General features: G+C 53.3%; 5 protein-coding genes across 5 annotated transcripts; 1 reads left to right on the top strand and 4 right to left on the bottom strand.

The window, feature by feature from the left end:
* Positions 1 to 113: 113 nt before the first annotated feature.
* Positions 114 to 1,633, bottom strand: ACET3X_002750 (uncharacterized protein; the record flags this gene model as incomplete). The annotated part of the gene is made up of 3 exons (XM_069449527.1): positions 114 to 1,345; positions 1,397 to 1,484; positions 1,535 to 1,633. The coding sequence occupies 3 exons, from the start codon at positions 1,631 to 1,633 to the stop codon at positions 114 to 116; spliced, it is 1,419 nt and encodes a 472-aa protein (XP_069309297.1).
* A 1,562-nt stretch (positions 1,634 to 3,195) lies between these two features.
* On the bottom strand, positions 3,196 to 5,689 carry ACET3X_002749 (uncharacterized protein; the record flags this gene model as incomplete). Its single annotated transcript, XM_069449526.1, has 2 exons — positions 3,196 to 5,570; positions 5,620 to 5,689. 2 exons carry the CDS (start codon positions 5,687 to 5,689, stop codon positions 3,196 to 3,198), a joined length of 2,445 nt encoding a protein of 814 aa, XP_069309296.1.
* A 557-nt stretch (positions 5,690 to 6,246) lies between these two features.
* ACET3X_002748 (uncharacterized protein) lies at positions 6,247 to 8,760 on the bottom strand (the record flags this gene model as incomplete). Its single annotated transcript, XM_069449525.1, has 1 exon — positions 6,247 to 8,760. One exon carries the CDS (start codon positions 8,758 to 8,760, stop codon positions 6,247 to 6,249), a length of 2,514 nt encoding a protein of 837 aa, XP_069309295.1.
* A 323-nt stretch (positions 8,761 to 9,083) lies between these two features.
* On the top strand, positions 9,084 to 10,297 carry ACET3X_002747 (uncharacterized protein; the record flags this gene model as incomplete). The annotated part of the gene is made up of 2 exons (XM_069449524.1): positions 9,084 to 9,108; positions 9,162 to 10,297. The coding sequence occupies 2 exons, from the start codon at positions 9,084 to 9,086 to the stop codon at positions 10,295 to 10,297; spliced, it is 1,161 nt and encodes a 386-aa protein (XP_069309294.1).
* Positions 10,298 to 17,888: 7,591 nt separating this feature from the next.
* Positions 17,889 to 21,198, bottom strand: ACET3X_002746 (uncharacterized protein; the record flags this gene model as incomplete). Its single annotated transcript, XM_069449523.1, has 7 exons — positions 17,889 to 18,035; positions 18,129 to 18,948; positions 19,066 to 19,378; positions 19,440 to 20,624; positions 20,812 to 20,827; positions 20,884 to 20,890; positions 21,041 to 21,198. 7 exons carry the CDS (start codon positions 21,196 to 21,198, stop codon positions 17,889 to 17,891), a joined length of 2,646 nt encoding a protein of 881 aa, XP_069309293.1.
* Between the last annotated feature and the right edge of the window lie 935 nt (positions 21,199 to 22,133).

The following is a 22,133-nucleotide window of genomic DNA, read 5'->3' as shown; positions in this document are numbered from 1 at the left end:
ATTCGTAGCTGGAAAGCGAACCTCATCCCAAACAGAGCTCGTGAGCTCGCGACGTCCGTCGCAGAAAGTAACCTTTTCTTCTCTTTTCCTTTGCGTCATGCCCAAGTCTCCGTCTAGTATGCAGTAGCAGTCACGTAAATCGTCGTGGTAACAATCTCAAGATCCGTTACAGTAACACACCTCCATCCCTTGGGGCACGACACCTCAGTCGGGGCAGGTGCGTTTGCTGATGATGGAGCAACGGTGATGGTAGAGACGGGGACCTTGGAAAGCGTGCTGGGCTTCGTGGGCGCGGGGGGAGCAGCTGAGGCCTCGACGATAGGAGGGCTCTGGTACTGGTCATCGACTGTAGGCTTGGGCGCAGCAGATACGACCTTGTCGGCCACAGGCACAGGAGTAGCCTTTGCGGGTGTCTCCTCCTCCTTCTTCACAGAGCTAGTCTTGGGCGCAGAATCCACGATGCCACCGCCTACAGTCGCCATGATCTTGCCAACGTCGATGCTCTTCTTGACAGGGGTAAGAATCTTGCCCTTGTTAGGGGGTCCATTGAAGTTTCCAGCCGTGCATTGCGCGTTGATGGCCTTGCACTTTTCCTGCCAGATCTTGCAGCCTGCGTTACCAGTTGCGGGGCTAGTGTTGAAGCACACATCGCTCTGGTCCCAGCAGTTTGTGGCCGCGTCCCAGCAGCCCTTTTCAGTGCTGTACGAGGGGACTTCCTTGCCGCACCAGTTTGCGTTCTCCACGATGCAGCCCTCGGGCTTCAGGCCATCCGCTTGGGTAGTCGAGGCTGCTTGCGTACCGCCGGCTGTGAGCTTGGCGACCTTGGGACCAGGCACGACGTACTCGCTGTTGGGGGTGTTGTAAATGTCAAACGCGGTAGACGGCTGGCCGTATTTTACGTAGCCAGGGATGGAGACGGTGCTCTCAGGGACCAGATTTCCGCTGCTCTCAAGAAAGATCTGTGCGCATCCAGCGTAGAACTGAGGATCATTGTCGTTTGCGGCGTGGAGAGCAAGGATCTCCGGGCGGGCAAGATAATCACCTCCCTCGAGGCCCTTGGGGAGGTTCACGTTCAACAGGCCGTTGTTGTCGATGATCTCGTCAGTGCACCAGCGGTCGGTAGACGCGTCGTAGCCATGGTCGAAGATCTTGAACCAGCCATCACCAACAGCCGAGTCGGTGGTAGCGTCCGCGACCTTCTTCAGGTACACGGCACAGGGCCCCTTGTGGCCACGGTCAAGACGCTCCTTGCTAGGGTCGTTGGCCCACGAACGAATTTCAAACGTGAGGAGGGCGCCATCCTGGACAGGCTGAACGCGGGAGACTCCCTTGGTACCACCCACATCTAAGCACGATCGTTAGCACCGTGTCTAGAAGAGTCCGTGAAGAAACATACTGCAGGCCATGTCTTCGCTATCGAGGCTGGCAATGGGGCTGCTGGCTTTGGCAGCATTGGGGTTCATGCGGATGGCAACACCATCACCCTAATTGTTCTTAGCATGTACTCCATACAGAAAGTCTGGCAAAAACAAACCTGAGGCATGCCATCGACCAAGAAGTCGGTGAAAACAGTGTGGGCAAGGGCAGCAGGGGCCGAGGCCAAAGCGGCGAGAAGCATAGACTGGGTCTTCATCGTGACTGGTATGCGGTTGCGGTTGGCGGTAGGGGTATTGCACGTGTATTTTTCGACAAGATATCTGCGATAGTACGACACGGACGAGGACGGTTGGTCACTAGGACTCAAAGTGCAGGAGAATGAATGAATGGGCCGACTAGCGACACTGAAGGAATGGAATGAGCAGCAGAGCGCCCTGGAAGGAGAGACAGAAAGTTGGGTTTTGAAGAAAAGATCCTTGTGTGATCAAAGGTGAAGAAAGAAAAGGCGAGTTTTGAGCGCGGCGGCTCGCAGCTTTTGATTCAGATGAGCTGTGCCTAGGCCAGTGGTGCACATCCCCCGTATCAATCACCACACCTGACTCCTGCAGACGTTGACATCCCTGCGTTGTGCATCCGCTTTGCCGCCGCTACAGATTTCGTTCCTTGCAACAGATCGCAGGGCGTTCGAGCCCGCTGTGTGTTTGCTAGCAGTAACACTGGGTTCCGAAGACGCAGCCAGCCTCAGGCACTGGCGACCAATCAACGTACGGGTGAGGTTATACCGCTGAAACATGAAACACGAGGAGACTATTTTAGCGAGACCCTAGTCGGCATTTTGGCAAGCTTACCCGCTAGCAGGCGCTCCTTCAGACGACACTAAGTCAGGTACCGCGCCTTCATTAAACAATTTTGCGCCTTCGCGGGTCGATCTCGTTGTCGGCAATGTGCAGAAGAGGATGCAGTAGAACGCCAGAAGCGGGGTTATCGATACAGACTATCGTGCCAGGAGCGAGCGCGTCCACTCCTTTCCCAGGCGCTACGCATCGTCGAACATGGTGAGTTCTGCGAACTTTGGTTCAGGAGGCAGCCTGCGGCGTCGGCGGATCAGGCTGCCCGTCATTTCGCGAACCATCCACATTGCCAATCTCCGCCTGGTGCCAAGAGTGCCCGCCGCTTCTCCTGGGGTGACATCGAATGCTAAATTGCGGCGAGGTCTTACCCTTGGAGTGTTGACACGGCAGAACACAATTTGGCTATCAGATGCAAACTATGAAAACTGACGTTTCATGTTCTCGTCAGGCATGAGGGTGTGCAATCGCAATGAATGCGTCTTTTTCTTCTCAGAAGTATGCGCATGCGGGTTCCTGCAGCTGGCTGCCCGTCAAATTATGGGCTGTGCCACTGAATTACCCCGAAGTTACCATCCGAGGTCGCGCTCCAAATCTTGTACGGCTACCCCGGAGCTGAAGATCATTCTTGCTGTGATTTCAGAGAGAAAACAAAACAACATATCAAAGCTGCCTGGGTAACCCTCGCGTATCATGACCTCGAACGTTGGCAGGCCCCTAAGCTTTCCTTGTAAAAAAACGCATGGACCATACCCAACTGCCAAGGTGAAGAGATGAGTGGAGGAAGCGCAGATTGTGCTACTTGTTGCCAGATTTTCCAAATGCCATTAACCGACAAAGAGCTTTCGCAAACCACCGGGCTGGTGCTTATGCTGCAGTATCGAGAAGCAGACTTATAAGAGCGTCATTGACGGCTGCGATCCCCACATTCTTTGACATCCGGCACCGGATGGAAGACAACCAACGCAACTCAACCGTACGATGGCCTCTTGAAAATCGCCGATACATGAGGAGATTGCGCGCACGTGTCCATGCTTCCATGCTGCACGTTGTGCGTTAACTCTGGAGCGGCTTCCTCTGCGTCCGCTCTCTCCAAGATACCCTTGATGACATTTCTGAAGTCGGTCGAGTCTCGGTAGCCCAGTGGCAAGTGGTGTGCTATTGAACCGAACCTGCGCGTGGCCCACTTTACCTCCGAGACCTTGATCCCATAAACATGACGAAATGGAAGCTTGCTGAAGCAAATCTCAACACCTTCAGAGAAGACCACGCCTTCGCGCTGCTGGTTGAGGCAGCACACGATCGAAGGCTCATATGCGTGTTCAGCATGCTCGATCCCAATCTCGCGGAGGCCCCGTTTCACCGCGTCTACCAACCATCGATTGCCTCGCTTGGTCAGAAAGTGTAGTTTCTTCGAGTCTCCTAGTGTGTTAGTTGGCAGCTCACGCTCGGACAAGGGCCTGCCAATGTAATTTGCCATGCGTACAATGTTCATATAGCGGTCCAGTTGGACAGCGTCGGTTGGAGAGAAAAGCGGATCCCAGGGCAGTGGCCATGTACTCAGAGAAATCAGGGGTCCCAAGAGAAACCCCTCCGAAATCGCGAGTGTGTACCTTGGCCGAGGCCCTATGGTGAACGACGGACGCCTGCCTGGATGTGGTGCCATTGTACCTTGGCCACCCGATCTGGCCAGCTCGTAAACATTATTCTTGACCGACATCATCAAATTGCTCTTTTCAACAACATTCGTAGATGCGAAAATATTGGTTGGGTCCAGATTGAGCTTGAGAGAGTCCTCGATCCTCTTGAACACCCACAGCCAGTGGTCGACGAGCCTTATCTCAGCAGCCACTCGTGAAGTGCGGTCGCGTGCTGCACCGAAGCGGCCAAGAGACCCTTCATAAGCGACGCTGTACGCAAGAGCGGCGTTTGTATGCTCCCGAGTGTGCAGACATACGTCTCCTAGCCACCGCGCGGCGGCGATATCACCGTCGTCTAGGTTCTGGCGGTTGAGATAAATCCCATTAAACACACTTTCGAACAAACGTTTTGCCTTGGCGAACTTCCCAGTATAAGAGGCGCAGATTCCAAGTAGGTGCCTGAGAATGCGTCGATCAGGCTGAACTCCAGACGTGCATGTCTGTCCACGCTCGACTGCTGCCAGTTGGTCTTCGAGGAGCTTTTCTGCTGTGACGAAGTCGTTCTGAGCCCATGCAGCCACTATTTGGTGTGCCGTCCATTCGAGGTCTATTGTGATTGTGTCTTTCTCATAATACGACGGAGGTGCAGCAGTTGGTTCTGTTGTATTCATAACGGAAGGCACAGGCGGAGGTGGAGGCGGACTGGTCGGATGCATAGGCGTTATCGTAGGGGGATTGTACGCGGGTATATCAGGGATCGGAGTGCTTAGAGACGGGACTGGGACGCGTCTAATTGCAGAATCTGCCGGAGTAGCAGGCAAAGACAATGGCTGTGGCGCTGCATAGAGCGATGAGGCTTCCGATCCAGAACGCCGTGAGGATGTTTGCAAGGAGGTACTAGAATGTCTTGAGCGGATAGCTGAAGGAGCCAGGTAGACAGACTGTTCTTGCGTCATCGGCGAATTTGATGCAGGAGGGTGCTCTACAGATGGAGCGGGTGAACCCCGATCCAAAGGCGCAATCATCGTCGGTACATCGAAACTATGCAATCGTTGTTCAAAGTCGAATTCAGGAAGAGCCGCTCCAAGATCTTGCGACATAGTTGTAAAAGAGTCTTCCTCTGGTCGCTCTTCCAAAAGCCTCCCTTCGTTGACTGCCTTGACGAGCCAGTCTACAATGAGATCCCGGTAGCCCACAGCCTGTTGTTGAGAGACACCCACATCTTCGAGATCGCGGAGAATCTGACTCCACGACTCCTCGTCATCCTCGTCATTTTCCAGGATGCCCCCAGATGTGAGCCTCCCAATGGAAGCAATGCTCTCTTCGCGGTAACCGCCTTTGTAGTCCTTCTCCAATCTCTCCAGGGCCTCCAGTATAAGGACCTGACTATCGTGTATCAAGGACGTGTAGAAACTGTTAAGCATCGACACGCTCGCAATGAGACGCTCTCGTAGGTTTCGCGACACGTCTGGGTCGTACTTGAGGCGGTCCCATGCGCGCTTGCTCTTCGTGTCGAGCCCGTTGTAATGCAAGACCAGCTTATCCAGTTCTTCGAGTACCTCGATACATGGCTCGTACGCATCGACAAGCTGCTGTCGCTTGTTCTCGGGTATCTTGTCATACTTGTCTTGTATGTCCTCGAGTAGGTTCGATAGCGTTCGGGCTTGCGACGTGAGAGCTTTGTATTCGCCCGAGCAGTCACGACCTGTCTTGAATTCAGCTTGATGCGAGCTACGGCGAAGGGCAATGCGAACAGTTCTTGTAGACTCTCCCAGCTATCTCGCATAGCTTGAGAACATCTCCGATGCTGACGCCGAAACTCATCCTCTTAGCTGGTGGAGTGATTGCGCTCCCAAACCGGCACGGCGCATCCTGATTTCAGTAGCCATTTCACGTATCGCATAGCGTTATGTACGGCTGAGGCTTGGTCATGTGCCTGGAAGGGATTCCTTGATTGGAAGTTGGGGGCGGGAAAGTGCCCAGCTCGCCCAGAACATTGTGACAGCTCCTGCATATGGACAAATCGCAGGGAGAAGACAAGGTGCACAGCTTTATTTCTGCCATGTTCATACTGCCTGTTTAACGACTTGCACATGGTTATGATATTGCATTGCATGCCTCAGATGCTGGACAATGGGTTCAGGGGATCTTGACGTCACATGGCGGACCTCGGACGGCGTCAACGCTAGAGCGAATACGATATAGTGAGCATACGGGCAGCTGTCGAAGCCGATGTAGTAAAGATAAGCAAGATGGGGATTCCCAGATCTACAGCCGCTGCAGATCTGCACGAACCTCTCGACATAAAATAGGTGGGTAAATGTGAACACAAAGTTCGGGAGGGTGTACAACAGAAGATGGATATATCGCTATCAAGATATTCACCCCAGGTTGAACTCGCTCGCCATTCCCGCATGGCGCATAAACTTCTCCTTTGCACGCACCGCCTTCCTCATCTTCGCCGCCTCATCTGTGTCCTGACCCTCAGGAAGATCCAGATCCACAACCGCCCTCTTCGACACACCGGTATCAGCTTTGCGACTGGCAAGGTCCACCTTCGGACCACCGCGCACCCTAGCAGGCGTCTTGTCATTGCGTCCGGCACCTGTTCTCTGTCCCGGAATCTTCATTCCAGAGGGTCGCTCGCGGAGTGCGAAAGCTTTGGCCAAATGACCGAGGTGGAGCGCCTTGATGTCGAAATATTGACGTTCGTCAGCAACGTGGGTTGCGTACGCGCGAATGTGGCTCTGGAAAGCTCTTCGAGCGGCTTCGAGGCGAGCAGGTGAGGCTAGAGCCCAACGCTCAACAGCGAGCTGCAGGTCGGTAGCTTTGTCCATGTAAGCGTTCTTCTCCATTACTCCGTTGGTGACCAGGCCTCGGTTGAGAATATCGTCGGCATCTTGACGTGAGATGTGGACTCCAGCTTCACTGTCTTTCCTATCTGCCTTGAGGATATCGACGTAGCCTTCTTCAGTTCCGGGCATCAAGAAGATGCAAGCCCGTCCATCGCGACCCGCACGCGCCGTACGACCGATACGATGCAAATGGTCCTCTCGGGCGAAAGCAGGATCAAATTCAACGACCAAGTCGACGTTGGGAAGATCGAGACCACGAGATGCGACATCGGTAGCGATGAGGACGGACGGCTCCTTGTTCTTCGTGAATTGGGCGAGTGTCGCTGTTCGCACGGATTGTTGGAGTGAACCGTGGAGACGGTATGCTGTTACTGTGTGCGTCTTTGCTGAGAGTACCGGTGACTCTGCACCTGTTACTGTGAGCTTGGTCGGGTCTGATTGCACTATCGCTTTGGTTTTCTTTGGCTTCTTCTCTGCGCCGTCGACTGTCTCCTCAGCCTTCTCCTCCTCTTCCTCTGTGCTTTCCTTCTTCTTCGTATCGGTGATGCCTTCGATTTCGCTGGTAAGCATGTCAAAGTGAAAGTCGACAGAGTCAGCACACGAGATGAAGACGATGGCCTTCATGACGGATCCCTTTCGTGCAAAAGCCCGCTTCAGATAGGCTATCAAAGAAACCAATCTGAGCTTCGGTGCCACCACTGCGTAAGATTGCTTCAGTTGCGCTGGCGCAAAGAATGATTGGTCGTCTTTTGCCTCGACCGTTTCCGGCCCCTTTTCTGACGGATCGGCTCGAATGTGTACTGCGTCTTTCAGACTTATCTGTCCGAGTCGCTCCACGTCCATTTTCATAGTCGCGGAACAGAGTACTGTTGTGCGCTTCTCCGGCAGTCCAGGTATCCTTGACTTCTCGTCTTTCCTTGCGCGCATTCGCAGATTCAATGCGCCTACAATCTTCTGGATTTCCTGCTCAAAACCAAGCTCCATCAGGCGATCGCCTTCATCCAGGACAAGCCACCTGACATTGCTCACGTCCAAAGCTTCTGTGTGCTCCAGGTGATCGACCAATCGACCTGGTGTCGCGACCAAGATGTTGATGCCCTTGCGTAACCGTGCCTTTTCAGACTTTTTCTTCTCACCACCAATGACGGTTGTGGCCACAAGCCAATGCGCGCAGCCTAGAATCTTCTCCAGTACAGTCGCAATTTGCTTGCTCAGCTCGCGTGTCGGTGCCATGATGATGGCAAAAAGACCCGAGTTTCTCTGTACATTGTCGTCGATTTTGTGCTTCTTCATGTTTGCGGAAAGCTCCATGAGTCTTTGCACAATCGGCAGCAGGTATGCCAGTGTCTTTCCCGAACCAGTCTCGGCCTGTATGAAGGCATCTGAGTCGTCTTTGACAAGTTGTGTTATTGCAGCCTTTTGAATCGCAGTGGGCGCCTTCAGCCCCATCTTGTTCAGCAGGTGCGTCGCAAGCGTCGTGGATATGCCGAGGGATGTAAAGGTGTGCAGCTCGCTGCTGAGTGGTGCGTTCGAAGGTTCAACGGGCGCATCGTCTTCGCGGCGTTGGTTCGGTTCGGGCTTCGTCTTGGGCGTCGGATTGTAGGTGAACAGCGAGGAAATGACCTGCTTTCCTCCCTTGGGCGCACTCTGCTGCTCGCTCGGTCTCTTGGCAGGATTCGGGGTCGGGTTCGATTGTGGCCTGAAATCGGCATCGTCCTTCTTTTCGGTCGTCCTTGGCCTGAAGTCTCCGCTCACACGCGCTCGCTTTACGGGCCTGTCGCCGGCATCGGGGAATTCGGGACTCTTGGACACGCGTGCCTTCCTTGGACCTAGTGCTGTGCGATTTACGTCTGTGGCATTCTCGACCGTCTTCTTGGGCACTGTCTCGCCATTCAGTCGCGCTGTAGCCTTGGTGTGCCAGTTCTGCGCCGCCTTCTTCGCGGTAAGCCGGCTCTTCCAGTTGCCGCCCTTGAAGGTCGGTTTCGCGATGATGCCACTGTCTGGTATGGAGAAGTTGAGGAGCATGCCATCGTCGGCCATCTTGTGCTATGTCGTCGCGTGGGGGCGTGAATACGGCGGGGTGTTGTCGCGCAAGAGATGGAAATCTCGAACTTGGGATCTTTTTAGTGGGGCACTAAGCTCGGACGGGCCATCCCTCCCATGATGGGACCTTCGGCGCAGAAACGAGTCGTCTTGACCTTTCTCAACCTGATGACCATGGCCGTCTTGTCGCTGACTCTTTGCGCTCTGTCCCCTCCCAGTCTGCGGGGGAGAATCTGTCGCATCTTCCCCGTTTTTGCGCGACTCAACAACTAAAACAGAGCTCACCTGGGCAGTCCGCGACACCTCCGCAACTCTCCGCAATGGCATCACTCCGTTACACAGCCGGTGAATGCGCTCCTCCGTGTACGCCATTGGGCCAATCGACTAACACTACACAGTACCGATAGTGCGACGATGCTTGCCAAGGAGCTTTTCGCGTGCACTGCGACCTCATACGAGCCATGGCACTCGCTGTCCATCTACGAGTCCACCACTACGCAATGCCTCGGTCTCGGCAGCCCAAACGCACATCTTCCGCGATGTCGCGCCCCTACGAGACTACCGCCGGGGCCTTCGCTCCAACAATCGCACAGTCGGCCTTGTCCCAACCATGGGTGCCCTGCACGAGGGCCATGTCTCGCTCATGCGCCACGCAGCCGCTGAGAATACCGACGTCTTCGTTACCATTTACGTGAACCCCACACAGTTCGGACTGAACGAGGATCTCGCCTCCTATCCCAAGACCTGGGAGGCAGACATGCAAGTGTTGGAAAAGCTGAACCAGGAGCTGGCGACTGCAAACCAGGGACGCGTCACAGCTGTCTTCGCACCAACCACAAAGACCATGTACCCTACACTGCCACCCGATAGCAGCATACCAGGTGCCGGGAGCTTCATCGAGATGCGCCCACTTGGCCAGCTTCTCGAGGGCGCGTCGAGACCTGTCTTCTTCCGCGGCGTAGCAACAGTCTGCATGAAGCTCTTTAACATCTGCGCCCCAGATCGCGTCTACTTTGGGCAGAAGGATGTCCAGCAAACCCGCGTCATCAAGCGACTGATTGAGGACTTTCACCTGGACATGGGTCTGCGCATCATCCCGACCTCTAGGGAATCAGACGGACTTGCGTTGTCTTCACGCAACGTCTATCTCGGCACACGGCGTCGCAAGGTTGGCATCGTTCTCAACCAAGCGCTTCGCAAAGCAGAGCTACAGTACAACAATGGTGTGAGGCTCCGGAACGACGTCCTCTGGCCTGCTTTCGACCACGGCAATGCGACACTGCTCGAGCAAGAGCACATGGAACCTAGCAAACGCGCCAAGTTTGAGGTGGACTATATCAGTCTTGCGGACCCAGACACCATGGAGGAAATTGGTCAGATTGACGATTCGAAAGGCGCCATTCTCAGTGGTGCAGTAAAAATGCTCCCGGTCGAAGAACCGCAGGACGGCGAGGACTTGGGTCAGCTGGATGCTGAAGGTCGTCAGGTACCTGTGCGGTTGATTGACAATATAATTCTGAGACCAATGAGATGATCACGTCTCGTTGATACGGTTGGTTAAGAATAAAAGTTACACATCAAAACAGGGGTGCGAGTATCCTTCACTACTACCACAGTATCCGCTCTTCTATAGTCGACTTGGAAATCAAAGGATGCCTACGCAATAAATCATAAGTCAACAAATAACCACGCTGTCATGCGAGTAATCTTCATTGGCCAACTTGGCATGATGACATGTGGTGGGAGCATTGCTTCGAATATTTCCACGGATGGTCGTCATGCATCAGGACATCTGGTTTGTGCTCCATGAATTCGCTCCCCCCGGTGTTTAGTTCTGGGGTCTTGTGTCTTGTAGATTGGCATTGAGATGAAGAAGGACCTCATTAGCGGTTCGGAGATGAGATGTACACAAGTCGTGACAATGCAAGTGGGATTGACGGACAAGCTCTCTAGACACAGCTCGGCCTGTAAAAACAAACTGCTGGCCATTCCCAGCTGCTCCAGAAGGTCGGCATGCCGAACCCAGCAATTCCCACCTGTTCTTGGACACGTCTGTTTAAGCTTTCGGCCATTGCCCTACCTCCCATGCTCACTTTACCAAGAACCGGCCCATTTCCGTGACTGCAGTCACTCTGCAAGCCATTGCAATCCTCCCTCTTCGCCTGTACCCGTCCGCCCGTCTACCGCCAACATAATCTTGTCTTACGTACAGCGTCATCAAAGGTGTAGATCGCAACGGCCCGTAAACCCACAAGCAAGCCTGTTTCCTGCACCACCAACATCTCTTTAAGCGCCGGCAATGCTCGTACAGGATCGTCCCTGCATGCTTCCATCCTTCTAGATGGTAGTTGGAAGAGATAATGCTAATTTTGTCGACGGGTGGCTTGATGTGGTTATCGTGTGGATAGCCGATTGGTGGATAAAAGATGTTGTGGCGTTTTCAAAGTCCGGTGGGAGATTTCAGAGCATTAGACGCAAAGCTTGAGTGGGTCGATATATGTGTCAGAGATGTTCTGGCGACTCTGAGTTTTGTGGAAATATGCCTTCAACATCGGAGATGACGTGCGACCTGTGGAGATGAGGGTGTGAGTGGCGGGCCGAAGAGAATTGTTGAGGACGGGTGGTGAAAAGTGACATGACGGAAACTTGGAGAGACTTTGGCCCAGAGAATCATGGAGATTTGGATAGGAAACGGAGAAAAAGAAATACTTAGGAAGACACAAAAATAACAAGACGATCTCGGACGAGGAAGGCGTATTCGATCGATGGGTCACGATGCTCTTCCCGTACGGCTCGCATTCCAGGTAACGGCGCCAGTGCAAACGCATCCTGCTCGATAGAAGTAAGAAGGCATCGAAAGGTGTAGGAGAATGACGCGACGCGTGCAGCTGGTTGATCGGTCCTGTTCCGTTGTTGTCGTGGCACGTGTGTCCGACTATTTGGACACGCTATCCTTCATGGACACGTTGGAGACAGAAACCATCTGTTAATCACGCGAAACAGTGTGTAGGACTGGCGAACGTACGAAAGTCCGGAAGAGTGATGTTGAAGAGAAGATGAAGGAAGCGCACGTGATGATAGCCGTTAGGTTGGTGGTACGAGAACGTCATCTGGAAGGTTCAGCGGTCCAAGTTCCAAACTCCATCATCGCGCCGACGTCGCGTCTTCAATATGCTCATCTCAGGGGCAGCGCAAACTCGATACACCAATCTTCGTCGAACGCGCCATAGTCGTCTCTCAACACGTCGACATATCACCGGACGCGGTCCGAGTCACCCAATGCTTACTATTCGGTCCGAGACTTATTGAAGGCCCTCACCTAGATCACCTTTAAATTGTTCTGTATACTTACAATTACGCCGCAATGTCACGAACCTGATGACCACTAGTGAGTTTACTATTCTGATAATACGATGGCTGCGGCATCACGTATACCTCTATAGTTTATCTATTAAGACCTCCCACAAGACACGTTAGGTTATTGATAACGCTGATTCAAGTCCAGTGCATTTACAATCCAGGGCTACAGGGTACGAAAAGTCCTTGGGGATGCGCTACAGGTTGATCAGACGTAGCCAGCGCACAATCAACTTTGGAAGTCTTACACGGCTGTGCGACAGATGTGTTGATCTTGATATATGAGCTTCGCATATAACGACCCGCCCTGAGCCAGGATTCAGTCCCTGTTCGACCATGCTTCTCCACATGCGCTCCGTTGCCGCAACCAGCCTCCTCCCGGAAGATCGCGGCTAAGTACTGAAGCTGCCCCTTTCGAGCCTCAAACTACGATGAGACGAGGACCCTGCGATCGTTTATCAACTTTCAAGTACTTCAAGGTGCTGTCCTACATATCACCCTTGAATAATTGACTCAAACCTTGGACGAAACATCGCTCTGATGTGTGGGGCTGCGGACTTCGCGGATCAGTCGAAGCTGTTCGGTTTTCGGGGGTCATCTAAACCACGATATAGCAACTTGGCGAACCTGGGGAATATTGCCGGTATCCCTGCGTTTCCCGCATACCCCACATCTTAAGCACAAGGCCAAGAGCACTGAAGGCATGCTTGACAGTCCTACACTATGACAATACCAAGATCCAAGAAAAACACGGTTACGGAAAGCTTCTCGAAGGCTTTAATTACTCGTGGAGGCCAGGGCCGGTGGTCCACGAACCCGTCCATATATTGTAGTCTATTCAAGGATGCCTGGTATGACCCTACATGTAGCTATATGTAAGTGTAGGTATCTGTAGGTTGCCATCGGTATGCAGCGTTCCGTTTCCGTCAAAAGCATAACTACAGGCATACGCGTTCGCAGCTGACTCGTTTCTGCGTTCGCAATAGCGATCGTCTGTTACGATATCGCCCTACCAATTATACGTGCGCCATTTGTCGATGCGCCGTTCCGAACGCCTGAGGCACGACTTCGGGCCTGACTCTTGTGTGTCCGACGCAATCGTGTTAGCACGATTTCTGTAGATCATGCCGCCCGCTGCTCATCGAGGGGACAAGCTCCCGGTATTGCTAGAGTAACGTTTTGTATTCAGAATACGATCTTATGATGGAATTGCTGACCTCTCCGTCATCAATAGCTTCTATCCAAAGCTTCTCAGCATGAAATCTAGGGCACAGAATGTCAATAACAGCGACGTTGACAACGGCCAGAAGTTCTATCGGAGGGACGCGCGAAGCGAGATCCACATAATTGCGTAGATATACGCGACGCTCGCAAAGCGATCCAGCACATCCGCAGTAGTCCCAGGCTAGTCAAACATGGCCGGCTGAAAGTCTGGATGTGGCTTCCGACACCGAAAGGCTCAGGTCAAAGTTATGCAACCATTATCAACCCAATTATTGTCTGTAGAGGACATGATTGGCTATGAAGAGAGCTTCGTCGATAAAAGACAACACTCAGTGATAGTTGGCGTCTACTCTGCATTGGTGGCGACTGCCAGCCGTCCAGTATCTCGGAAAGAGGAGATTTCTGCAGGTGCCAGGGCCGTGCCGCTATTGTCCTTGGTGAGTCTGTGAACAGATAGTCTCGGACTGCATGACAGCACTCACTTGACCTGAAGTGGCCCTTGAATCCTGCCAACACGCAGCCTTGGTAGCCACTTTTGGAACCAGACTCCAGCACCTCATGTGCTAGCGAAGCAGCTGTTTGAGCAGACTTTCCTGCTTTGGTACGGTAAAATGCTTCGGAAGTTTGACCAATCGAGAAATCGCAACAGCTCCGGAGTGCTAGAGCTCGAACCTTCAATTACCACACAGGTATGAGGAGGTTGGTGCACCGGCGATGCCGAACGCAACGACGTATAGGTCTGACGTTGGGATGAATCTTATGAATCTTTCATAAAAGTATCCGCGGCGCAAGGCTGACATGTGAAGATCAGCAACCTTGCGAAAGGATCGCGATGTGCCTTACTCCTCGTCAGAGTTTGTCGACGCCGTTGTGATATCTCCTTACAGCATACTGCGTGTAAGCAGCCTTCCTCGGGACGACCCTCTACATGGCTAAGGATAGTCGACGCCCTTCATCGGTCATCTGCGACTCTGACATCGCTTAGCTCAACGTTACGCCATTGTAGGGTCTAGGGTCGACTCTGCTCGACCTAGCAAAGCATCTATATCATAGGTCCGATATACACATGTGGCTGACGCCCGCGTCCTCTACCAAGGCCATTCAACCCGCTATCAGGCTAAATGCTGACGGCGGGCCAAAACGGTCGAAGGCCCACTTTTCATATCCCTGTCGTTACCACAAAAATCATCCCTGTTTGCTGATTATCAGGACCTAGCAAATGACCGACGAGCACGCAAACGTCGAGTGGTACTTGAGGGTACAACCGAGCTGCAACCGGTGGAGGGATGCCCATGTGCCCGAACAGTCAACCCCTACTGACCACGTTCCCCACATCCTGACGTGTCGATCGCGTAGGTCGCTTCTGCTTTTGGTGGGCTGTGGAAGCGCTCTACGTTGCCGTTGCGCATGTCGTATTCCATCGCGTGCTACGATCTTAGCCACCATCGTATGTTGTCTCGTTTCGGTCATAGTCGACGGAGCTCATTAGTCTTTCTAAGCCAAAGCAGTACGGAATTGGCGCACCACATGCAAGCCTCACGCCAGCCGCACACCATCTGACTGATCGAGAGCGTACATGTCCGAACAACCTCAGATCGGCGCCCGGGCAGCCGACATCGCCCATGAACAGACGCCAAGAGCGGATTATGATGGAACCAAGTCATAGCAGACTCGAGCTTGCACGTACTTGTCTGACGTTCAGGGAAACCGGTCCCAGTTGTCCGCATGCCGCAACGGCTCGCGATGATCTGTCAGAGCATGACCCGTTTCCTTCATAGTAAGCCGCAAATCCGGATCGTGGCTGACTCTTCGAACACCGAACAGCCAGTAATACTCTGCTGGCCCACGGCATTCCGAACTTTTGGAAACCACGTTTATTGTCCAACGTCACCACACGGCAGACGCATGGCCCGCGGAGCGCGTACCACACACGCTTGGACACCGTCTCAGTATTCTCCGCATGCGAACTCATATGGCAGTGTGCAGTGCGGCGTGTGGGGTCTTGTGGCCCTATGCACGCTTTCTCCTTTCTTTTCATCTAAAGAGATGAGCCCCTTGGTATGCTAGAGCTTCCAAAGAAGCCCTAAAATGTGGAGAAGCATGTCGAGAGTATGGTACTTGCCCGGAACACATGGCGCAGACGTGGGCATGGGATGGCTAGATTGATTCGGTATTGCACGCAGCACTACCGTGCAGCACTGCAGTGTCACCATGGGTTGTCTCACCCTGGGTTCGTCATTTCCTTCGTCCTGGGTCATGCACAAATATAGCGGAGAGTAGGGAGAGATTCCGGCTGAGATGTGCTAATGGTGAAGGGGCTTGCAGCTTGCGTGTCGTATGATTCTTCCTTCAGAGTTGCAAAGTTGAGGGTATTCACAACTTCTTAACAGCGGTGCTAAGACGACTCACATACTGTTGTCTACACAAGCTTCGGAGTCTCTGTAAAGATAGATCATGAGCGTACGATCTATCGGGAATCGTTTTGCACCTTGCGCTGCAAAGTTTCATCACTACCTGCAAGATGGACTGGCGAGTCCATTACAAGTGGTCGACCGTACTTTACCGACGTGGGTTGCTGCAAGTCTGAAGCTCTACAGGATAAGCCCTGGTCGCATGCAAGGGCTTAAGCATTAGGGCTCTTCGGGAGGTGCGGGCGGTCGCTGACCCGTAGGGTCCCAGGCCCTCCAGACGGATTTGGTCAGACCTGCTGCACCACCAAGGCTCAACAGATCTGGGGTGCATCACAGGGCAATACTGCTTGCATTTCCTCACGTAGGGCCGCCAAGGTGCTCTCTGTAACCCATGTTTCGCGGATACTTACCTGCGATGGAAAAGGGTCACTCCTGACCACTCGCATTACAATCCTGAAGCGTCTCAAGCCCCAACGATCACTAGTAATTCTGTCCTGCGTCTGATGTGTGTCAGCCATCCGTGTCCCTACTCTACATAGTACATTTGTAGTCTCGAACGTGTATTCAGTACGTCCCGTACTCCTTGTTCAGACATGACTAGTTGCCGAAAACTGTCAAAACCCCGCCGATTATCTAGGTACGATTCTGGACCGGGAAGCCGAGATCTGACATGCTAACTTGAGGAGCGGTAGTATGTCGAGCATTTGGTAACCGGGAGGTTTGCAATGCATCAGGTGTCCAAGTACCGACGTCGCTTGGTATGTTCCGAGCATGTCCCCTTGGCTTGTTGCAACATCCTTCGACTGTGCAGGATCACTTCCACGTTCCTAATATATGCTTGAGGTAACAGCTTAATTGCCCAAATCTACGATGCGCTTCAGTCGGGAATCCGCAGTAGGCATGCTCCGATGAAGTGCTGTCATTCAAGGGCTCTCATCCTCATTAATCGACACGCCACCAGTGCAGGCATCGCATCTCACCATGACTGGCCAGCAGGTTGTGCGGCGCGGCTGTCAGCACAACATATGCCAGGCACGCGCGACCCACACACCGATTTGAACACTCCGTCTCGAACATAGAGCTGTGTGTTGTTATTCTGAGGTGGCAATCGCTTTCTGGTCCTTGGTTCGCTCGAAGACCTAACGAAGGAAGCTTAGGGCTCGATAATCGCAGGGGTGTACTCTTGAAACATCAACCCTGGCTATACCACGTTGGAGCAATGAACTGGATAGGTGCCTGTTCATAGAACGCGGACATGGGGAGCGATCGTGATAGCAACATTAACGAATCGTTGACACGGTACAGCGCCTTCCTCTCTACTTTGATAGGATGTATGTATTTGTGGCTCTGTTCCATTCGCACGCACTGGATAGGAAGTCAGGTTGGTAAAAGGACAATTGCACGGGGTTGATTGGAAGTATCTGGTGTGTGTGTACGCGAGGTGGGACGATTGCAGCAAGCTATTGACAAATCCACTATTCCCCACTGCGTTCTAGACGCGAAGTCAGGAGACGAAGGTCCTTCCCAAGGTTTACTGTACAAGAGGCCAACGAAATCGACCTTCGGAGTAACTGCACCCGAGTCGACGAACGAAAGATACGCGGAGGGCCTTGCGCCTTTTCGAAATATGACGCAATATGTATGTGAAGAGGGACGTGGAGCAAGATGGCGTGCATGAAGTTTGGTACAAGAACGCCCGTCGCAACTATCGCGCCGCAAGCCCGAACACCAATATCTCAAGGGGCGATCCCATTATGTTATAACACCGTAGACCAGTATACATGAGGTCATACACCACACTAATCGTGAGCGTCCAACCCAAACAGAGCTAAGTGGAGGTCACACCGTACATGACCCGTGCGCCGGAGGAAAGGAAAGCAAAACGAACATGGCGAACAGCGCAATGTCAGGGTATCGGGCAATGCTAAAAGCGCACAAAGGAGGAGCAAGGTGGCAGACGACGTGTCTCAGCCACATGGGCAGATTCGAAAGATTCTGACCGCCAAAAGCGAATGGAAAGGGCGTGTATTGCTACGTTGATGCGAAATGCGGTGTTATGTTTCCGGGACGACAGGGGTCCATGACAGCGGCGAAGGATGCGCGCCGCGACGCGAAGCTCAGCTCAGACGAAACTTAGAGTGCGAGCCCTGTGCCGTCGCCGCTCCAGCGGTAGAGGCTCAGCATCTCGCGTCGACGCTGCTGCGCAGGCTCGGCATGTTCATCCATGCCGCGGCCGCGCACTTGCTGCAAAGCCGAGCGCATGACTTTACGGAAATTCCGCTGTAAAATGTTCGTTAGCATGGGTCTCCGTTCTTGGCATCATGCAATCGTGCTAGGAGTGGCAAAGAATGATGAATAGTTCGAGACACTTACTTGGTATTCGGTGTTGAGAGTGACGATACAGGCTTCATGCGCGCGTACAATGACTTCGCATGCCCGCACAATGTTTGGGCTTGCCTCTCCTTGCAGTTTGTCGGCAATCAGGAGGAGCAGAAAGCTCCCTTGCAAGAGGTAAATACCAAAGAAGAATGGCATGAAGCTCAGATCAGGATCGTATTCCAGTATTTCATTCAACGCTTCGGCAGCTGATACTGCATGGCCGGTGGCATCGACAAAACTCTGCGATGATATCCAGAGATCGTTGTCGTCGAGGAGCGAGATGGGATCCCATTTACCATTAAGCAAGATGTGAAGCGTATGCATAAGGTGCGTGCCGTAGGCTTCCACGATCTTAGCATGCATCAGCGACTCTTGCGCTCTGGACATCGTGGAGTTAACGGACCGGCCAGACGGTGTGCCAGGATGTGCCGGCTCGTGTTCCGCGTTGGCCTCGTTCGCTGCGCGATTTCGTAGCTTTTGTAGGGATTGTCCGTAAACTACAAGCTGTTGACTGATCTCAAGCGCGTGATGGTCCCAGTCCGTCTTCGTTCCAAAGCGGGGATGGTTGCGAGCATGGTATAAGTCGGTGATTTCTCCCAGGATGGTCATCAGAGGAAGGAAAAATCCGAAAATGGAGTGTCCGGTGCACTCGAAGGCAGGCCCTCGTCTGCGAAATGGGGAATCTGAAAACGATTGAGCGGAGTCCTCGAAGAATTCGCCAGATTGCCATACGTTATCGTCAAGTGGCTGCAAAAGGCCAGAACATTCGACGTCTAATAAAGACAAAGGTCGGTTGTAGCATAGCGCTAGGTGGCTGTTGAACGATCAGTATATGTCGACTGGTAACGTGGTATATGCGCAAGAACGTCGGCAGAAGTCGAGCGTCATGTCTTTGTGAGCTGCCATGGGTGGCAAAGGTCGGACAGCTTACCGATCAACAGTGAAAAGCAACCACCATATACGTCTGCGCTCTTCTCTTTGCTCCTCTGTAAAGTCCCCAGGTGTGTTTTGACCGGTCGGATATCCTGCGCCAATGTGGTCTGCGTCCAGGTCTCCTGGTGCATCCTCGTCATTTAGCTCAGGAGGCGGTGTGACAGGCACCTCCTTGCCCAGCTTGAGTTCTCTAGCCAGTGACCAAGCCGCATTCCACCAGCGCAAGGATGCAGCCTTGTATTCACTTGCCGAGATCACTATGGCCAAATGCATATAAGTCGCTATATCATCAAGGCCTCCTGGTGCACCCGCTAATGATTGTCGTGTTAGTTGGAGGAAAATGCAAAACCTGGAAGTGTACGCGTGACTTACGTAGACCAATATCAGAATCCTGCGAAGGTATACCAAAGCCACCCATGGTGACGCCATTGATCATACCGCTGCCGTTAAATGCCGTAGGGCTCGCATCGGGGCCACCTGGCGTTTGATGCACAAGGGGCTTCAAAAGACTAATGGTGAGGTTGATGAGCTTCTCCGATAACTGGCTCCGCGCGGATGGAGATGAAGACAAGTAGGGAGATTCGCTTGTCAAGCAGCCAATCCACAGCATACTGGCAAGCAATGCTGGACTGCACACGCGGGGGTTGTTGGTTCGGAGGAAGGATCGTTTTCGGAAGACGTAGCCTAGTACGTAAGGGGAGACTGGTTGCATAAAGGCAGTTGAAGAACTCTGGAAATAGAGTTCAAGTAAGTCGCAAGCTAATGAGATCGGCATGAAGTTTGCGAGATGTGGTACTAACGGCTGCAAAACAGGATATCTCAACTGCTGGGACAGGTTCTGATGTTGTGCGCCAGAGTACATCGTCGCGGAAGGTGAAGGAAGCATCCAGCCTGGAGATCCATCAACTGGGGATTGAGCCATGTAGCCCATGTTGGACGCATCTTCGGGCATTCTGAAAGTATTCGTTGGCGCTTGTGTGTGTGCGCTCTGCGGGCTCATCATGCTGTAGGGGCTGTCAGAATATTCGATCCCATGACCATGAGAGGGTAAGACAGGATGCATCCCGGGCTGCATCATCTGGAGTGGTGACTGGTAGGTGAGATTCCTGTGATACTCCTCCATAGACGTGTACTCAGGCATCGGATTGTGCATGGGTAGCCCTTGAGTCTGAATCCGAGGCGGTTGCATAGGATGCATAGATTGCATGCTTTCAGTCATGTGGTGATGCATCTCAGCTTCTGGTAAACTGTCGATTGCGCTCATGCTCATCGTCCTGTTCTGGTAGATCGGGGCGGTGTCCATCTCGGCTCTTGTTGCTGCGATACTGGCCGACCGATCGGACAGCTCTGGAAGAGATCTTTGGCCTTCAGGGAGTTTAGGGCTGCTACTGTGAATAGACTCGGCAGCTTTGTCCGAGGACTGCGGAGTGCTAGACTCCTCAGACTTGGGTGCGCCACCCCCTGCGGCAGTCGCAGCTTGCTGCTGAGCAAGATCCTTCCGCGATGCTTTTCCGCGTTTCTTGCGCTCACGAATGTACTCGCAAGTCAACCCGAATTCTGGCACAGTGTTAGCCAAGCTGTCAAACGCGGTAGTACCTAGGTAGTGAAAAGTGGACAGCAGCTTCAGCCCCGTGACCAAGAGCCTCTAGCGACGTTTCAAAAAGTAACTTTTGGTAGCCTAACTAGACTGCTCTCATCTCGGTTCAACCATGGCTGTGTTTTTCGTACTCTATCAAAAACGTACCTATACAGTGCGCACACTACTCAGGTTGTTAGCATGCTAGTCTACGGGGTGCAAGTCTGCAAAAGGACTTACAGATTGTCTGCCATCGCATTTAGTTCGTAACTGGTTGCACTGATCACAAGCTCGACTGATCCTGCGTCGTACCGGTCCAGTCGTTGAGTTACCTCGGCCTGATCGTTCGTGGAGCATATCTCGCTGGTGTCGAGGCGCTATAGGACCGCTGGCGTACGGCAATCGATGAGGCTTGACAATGGCTTTGCCGTTTGGTAATACATGCCGGTTCTGGTGGAATTGTAGGGCTGCGTACTGTGATGTATGCGTGAGGGTGTCGAGTGGTGATTGTCCCATGTGCTGGGCGGCGAGATGATGATGTTGATGTTCGACCATGGTCGGAGCGGGGAGGTGGCTGAACGCCGAGGGGTATTGATGGAGATTCGTGGAAAGCATAACTGCGTTCTAGCGTCCGTCTCCACCACAATTCCACCACTCGAGGGCGGATCTTGAAGGGTCAATAACGGGAGGAGCAGCAATGCAGTCGGAGTTGAGATTGTTCGGCGGGTGGCGGAGGGCAGAGAGCTGGCAACAAGGCTCAGAGGCGTCAGCACAGGGCCCCGGGTTCGTGGATTGTGTCGTCGAAGGACGTCAAAAAAGATATGCAGGTCAGTAGTCCGCACGGCGTCTTTTGACCACTGCTGTGCGCCTGGGGTACCATATAGCACTCGGTCGTTACAGTCTCCGCCTTGACGCTGAATCTTAGTGGACGCAGTGGGGTATAATACAGAACTGTCGAGTGCCTAGAGGTGCAGGGTGAGGGCACCGAATCGGCATGGGCAGGCAGGTCCTTTCTCCGGGACCAGCTGCGTCGTGCGTCAGAGACGTCTCTGGCCACATGCTGCAAACGAGATGGGCAGCAGGGCACGCAGGTTCGTGCGTGCGTGCGTCCAGGAGTCTGCGAAGGTCGACTCGCCTTCCGTTCTCCCATCTCCAGTTTGAGCAATTCACCCCCTGCACGACCAGGGTGGTGCTGCACACCAACATTCCACGTTGAGCACAGCCCACAAAAGCCGCTGGATCTTCGTTGCCGCGGGCTCGAACGGATCCATCCCAGAATTTTCGCCGCAGGTTAGACTCGCAATCAAAAGCCATATTGGTTGATCGGTGCCATCCCGACCCTATATGCGGCGTCTTAAGAAAGGCGGCGTACCGATGCCGGCCCAACAAGTACCTTGGGGTACCTGCCCGTGCTCGGGACCCACCTGCTACCACACCTCTGCCCGTTTCCCGTTGCTGAGCGATCAGGACAAGGTGCCCGGTTGTGATTG

The sequence above is a fragment of the Alternaria dauci genome, chromosome 2 (genome assembly GCF_042100115.1).
Source record: "Alternaria dauci strain A2016 chromosome 2, whole genome shotgun sequence".
Taxonomy (NCBI): Eukaryota; Fungi; Ascomycota; class Dothideomycetes; order Pleosporales; family Pleosporaceae; genus Alternaria; species Alternaria dauci.
Note: the sequence above shows the minus strand (reverse complement) of the source record. Positions and strands in the feature narration are given on the sequence as shown.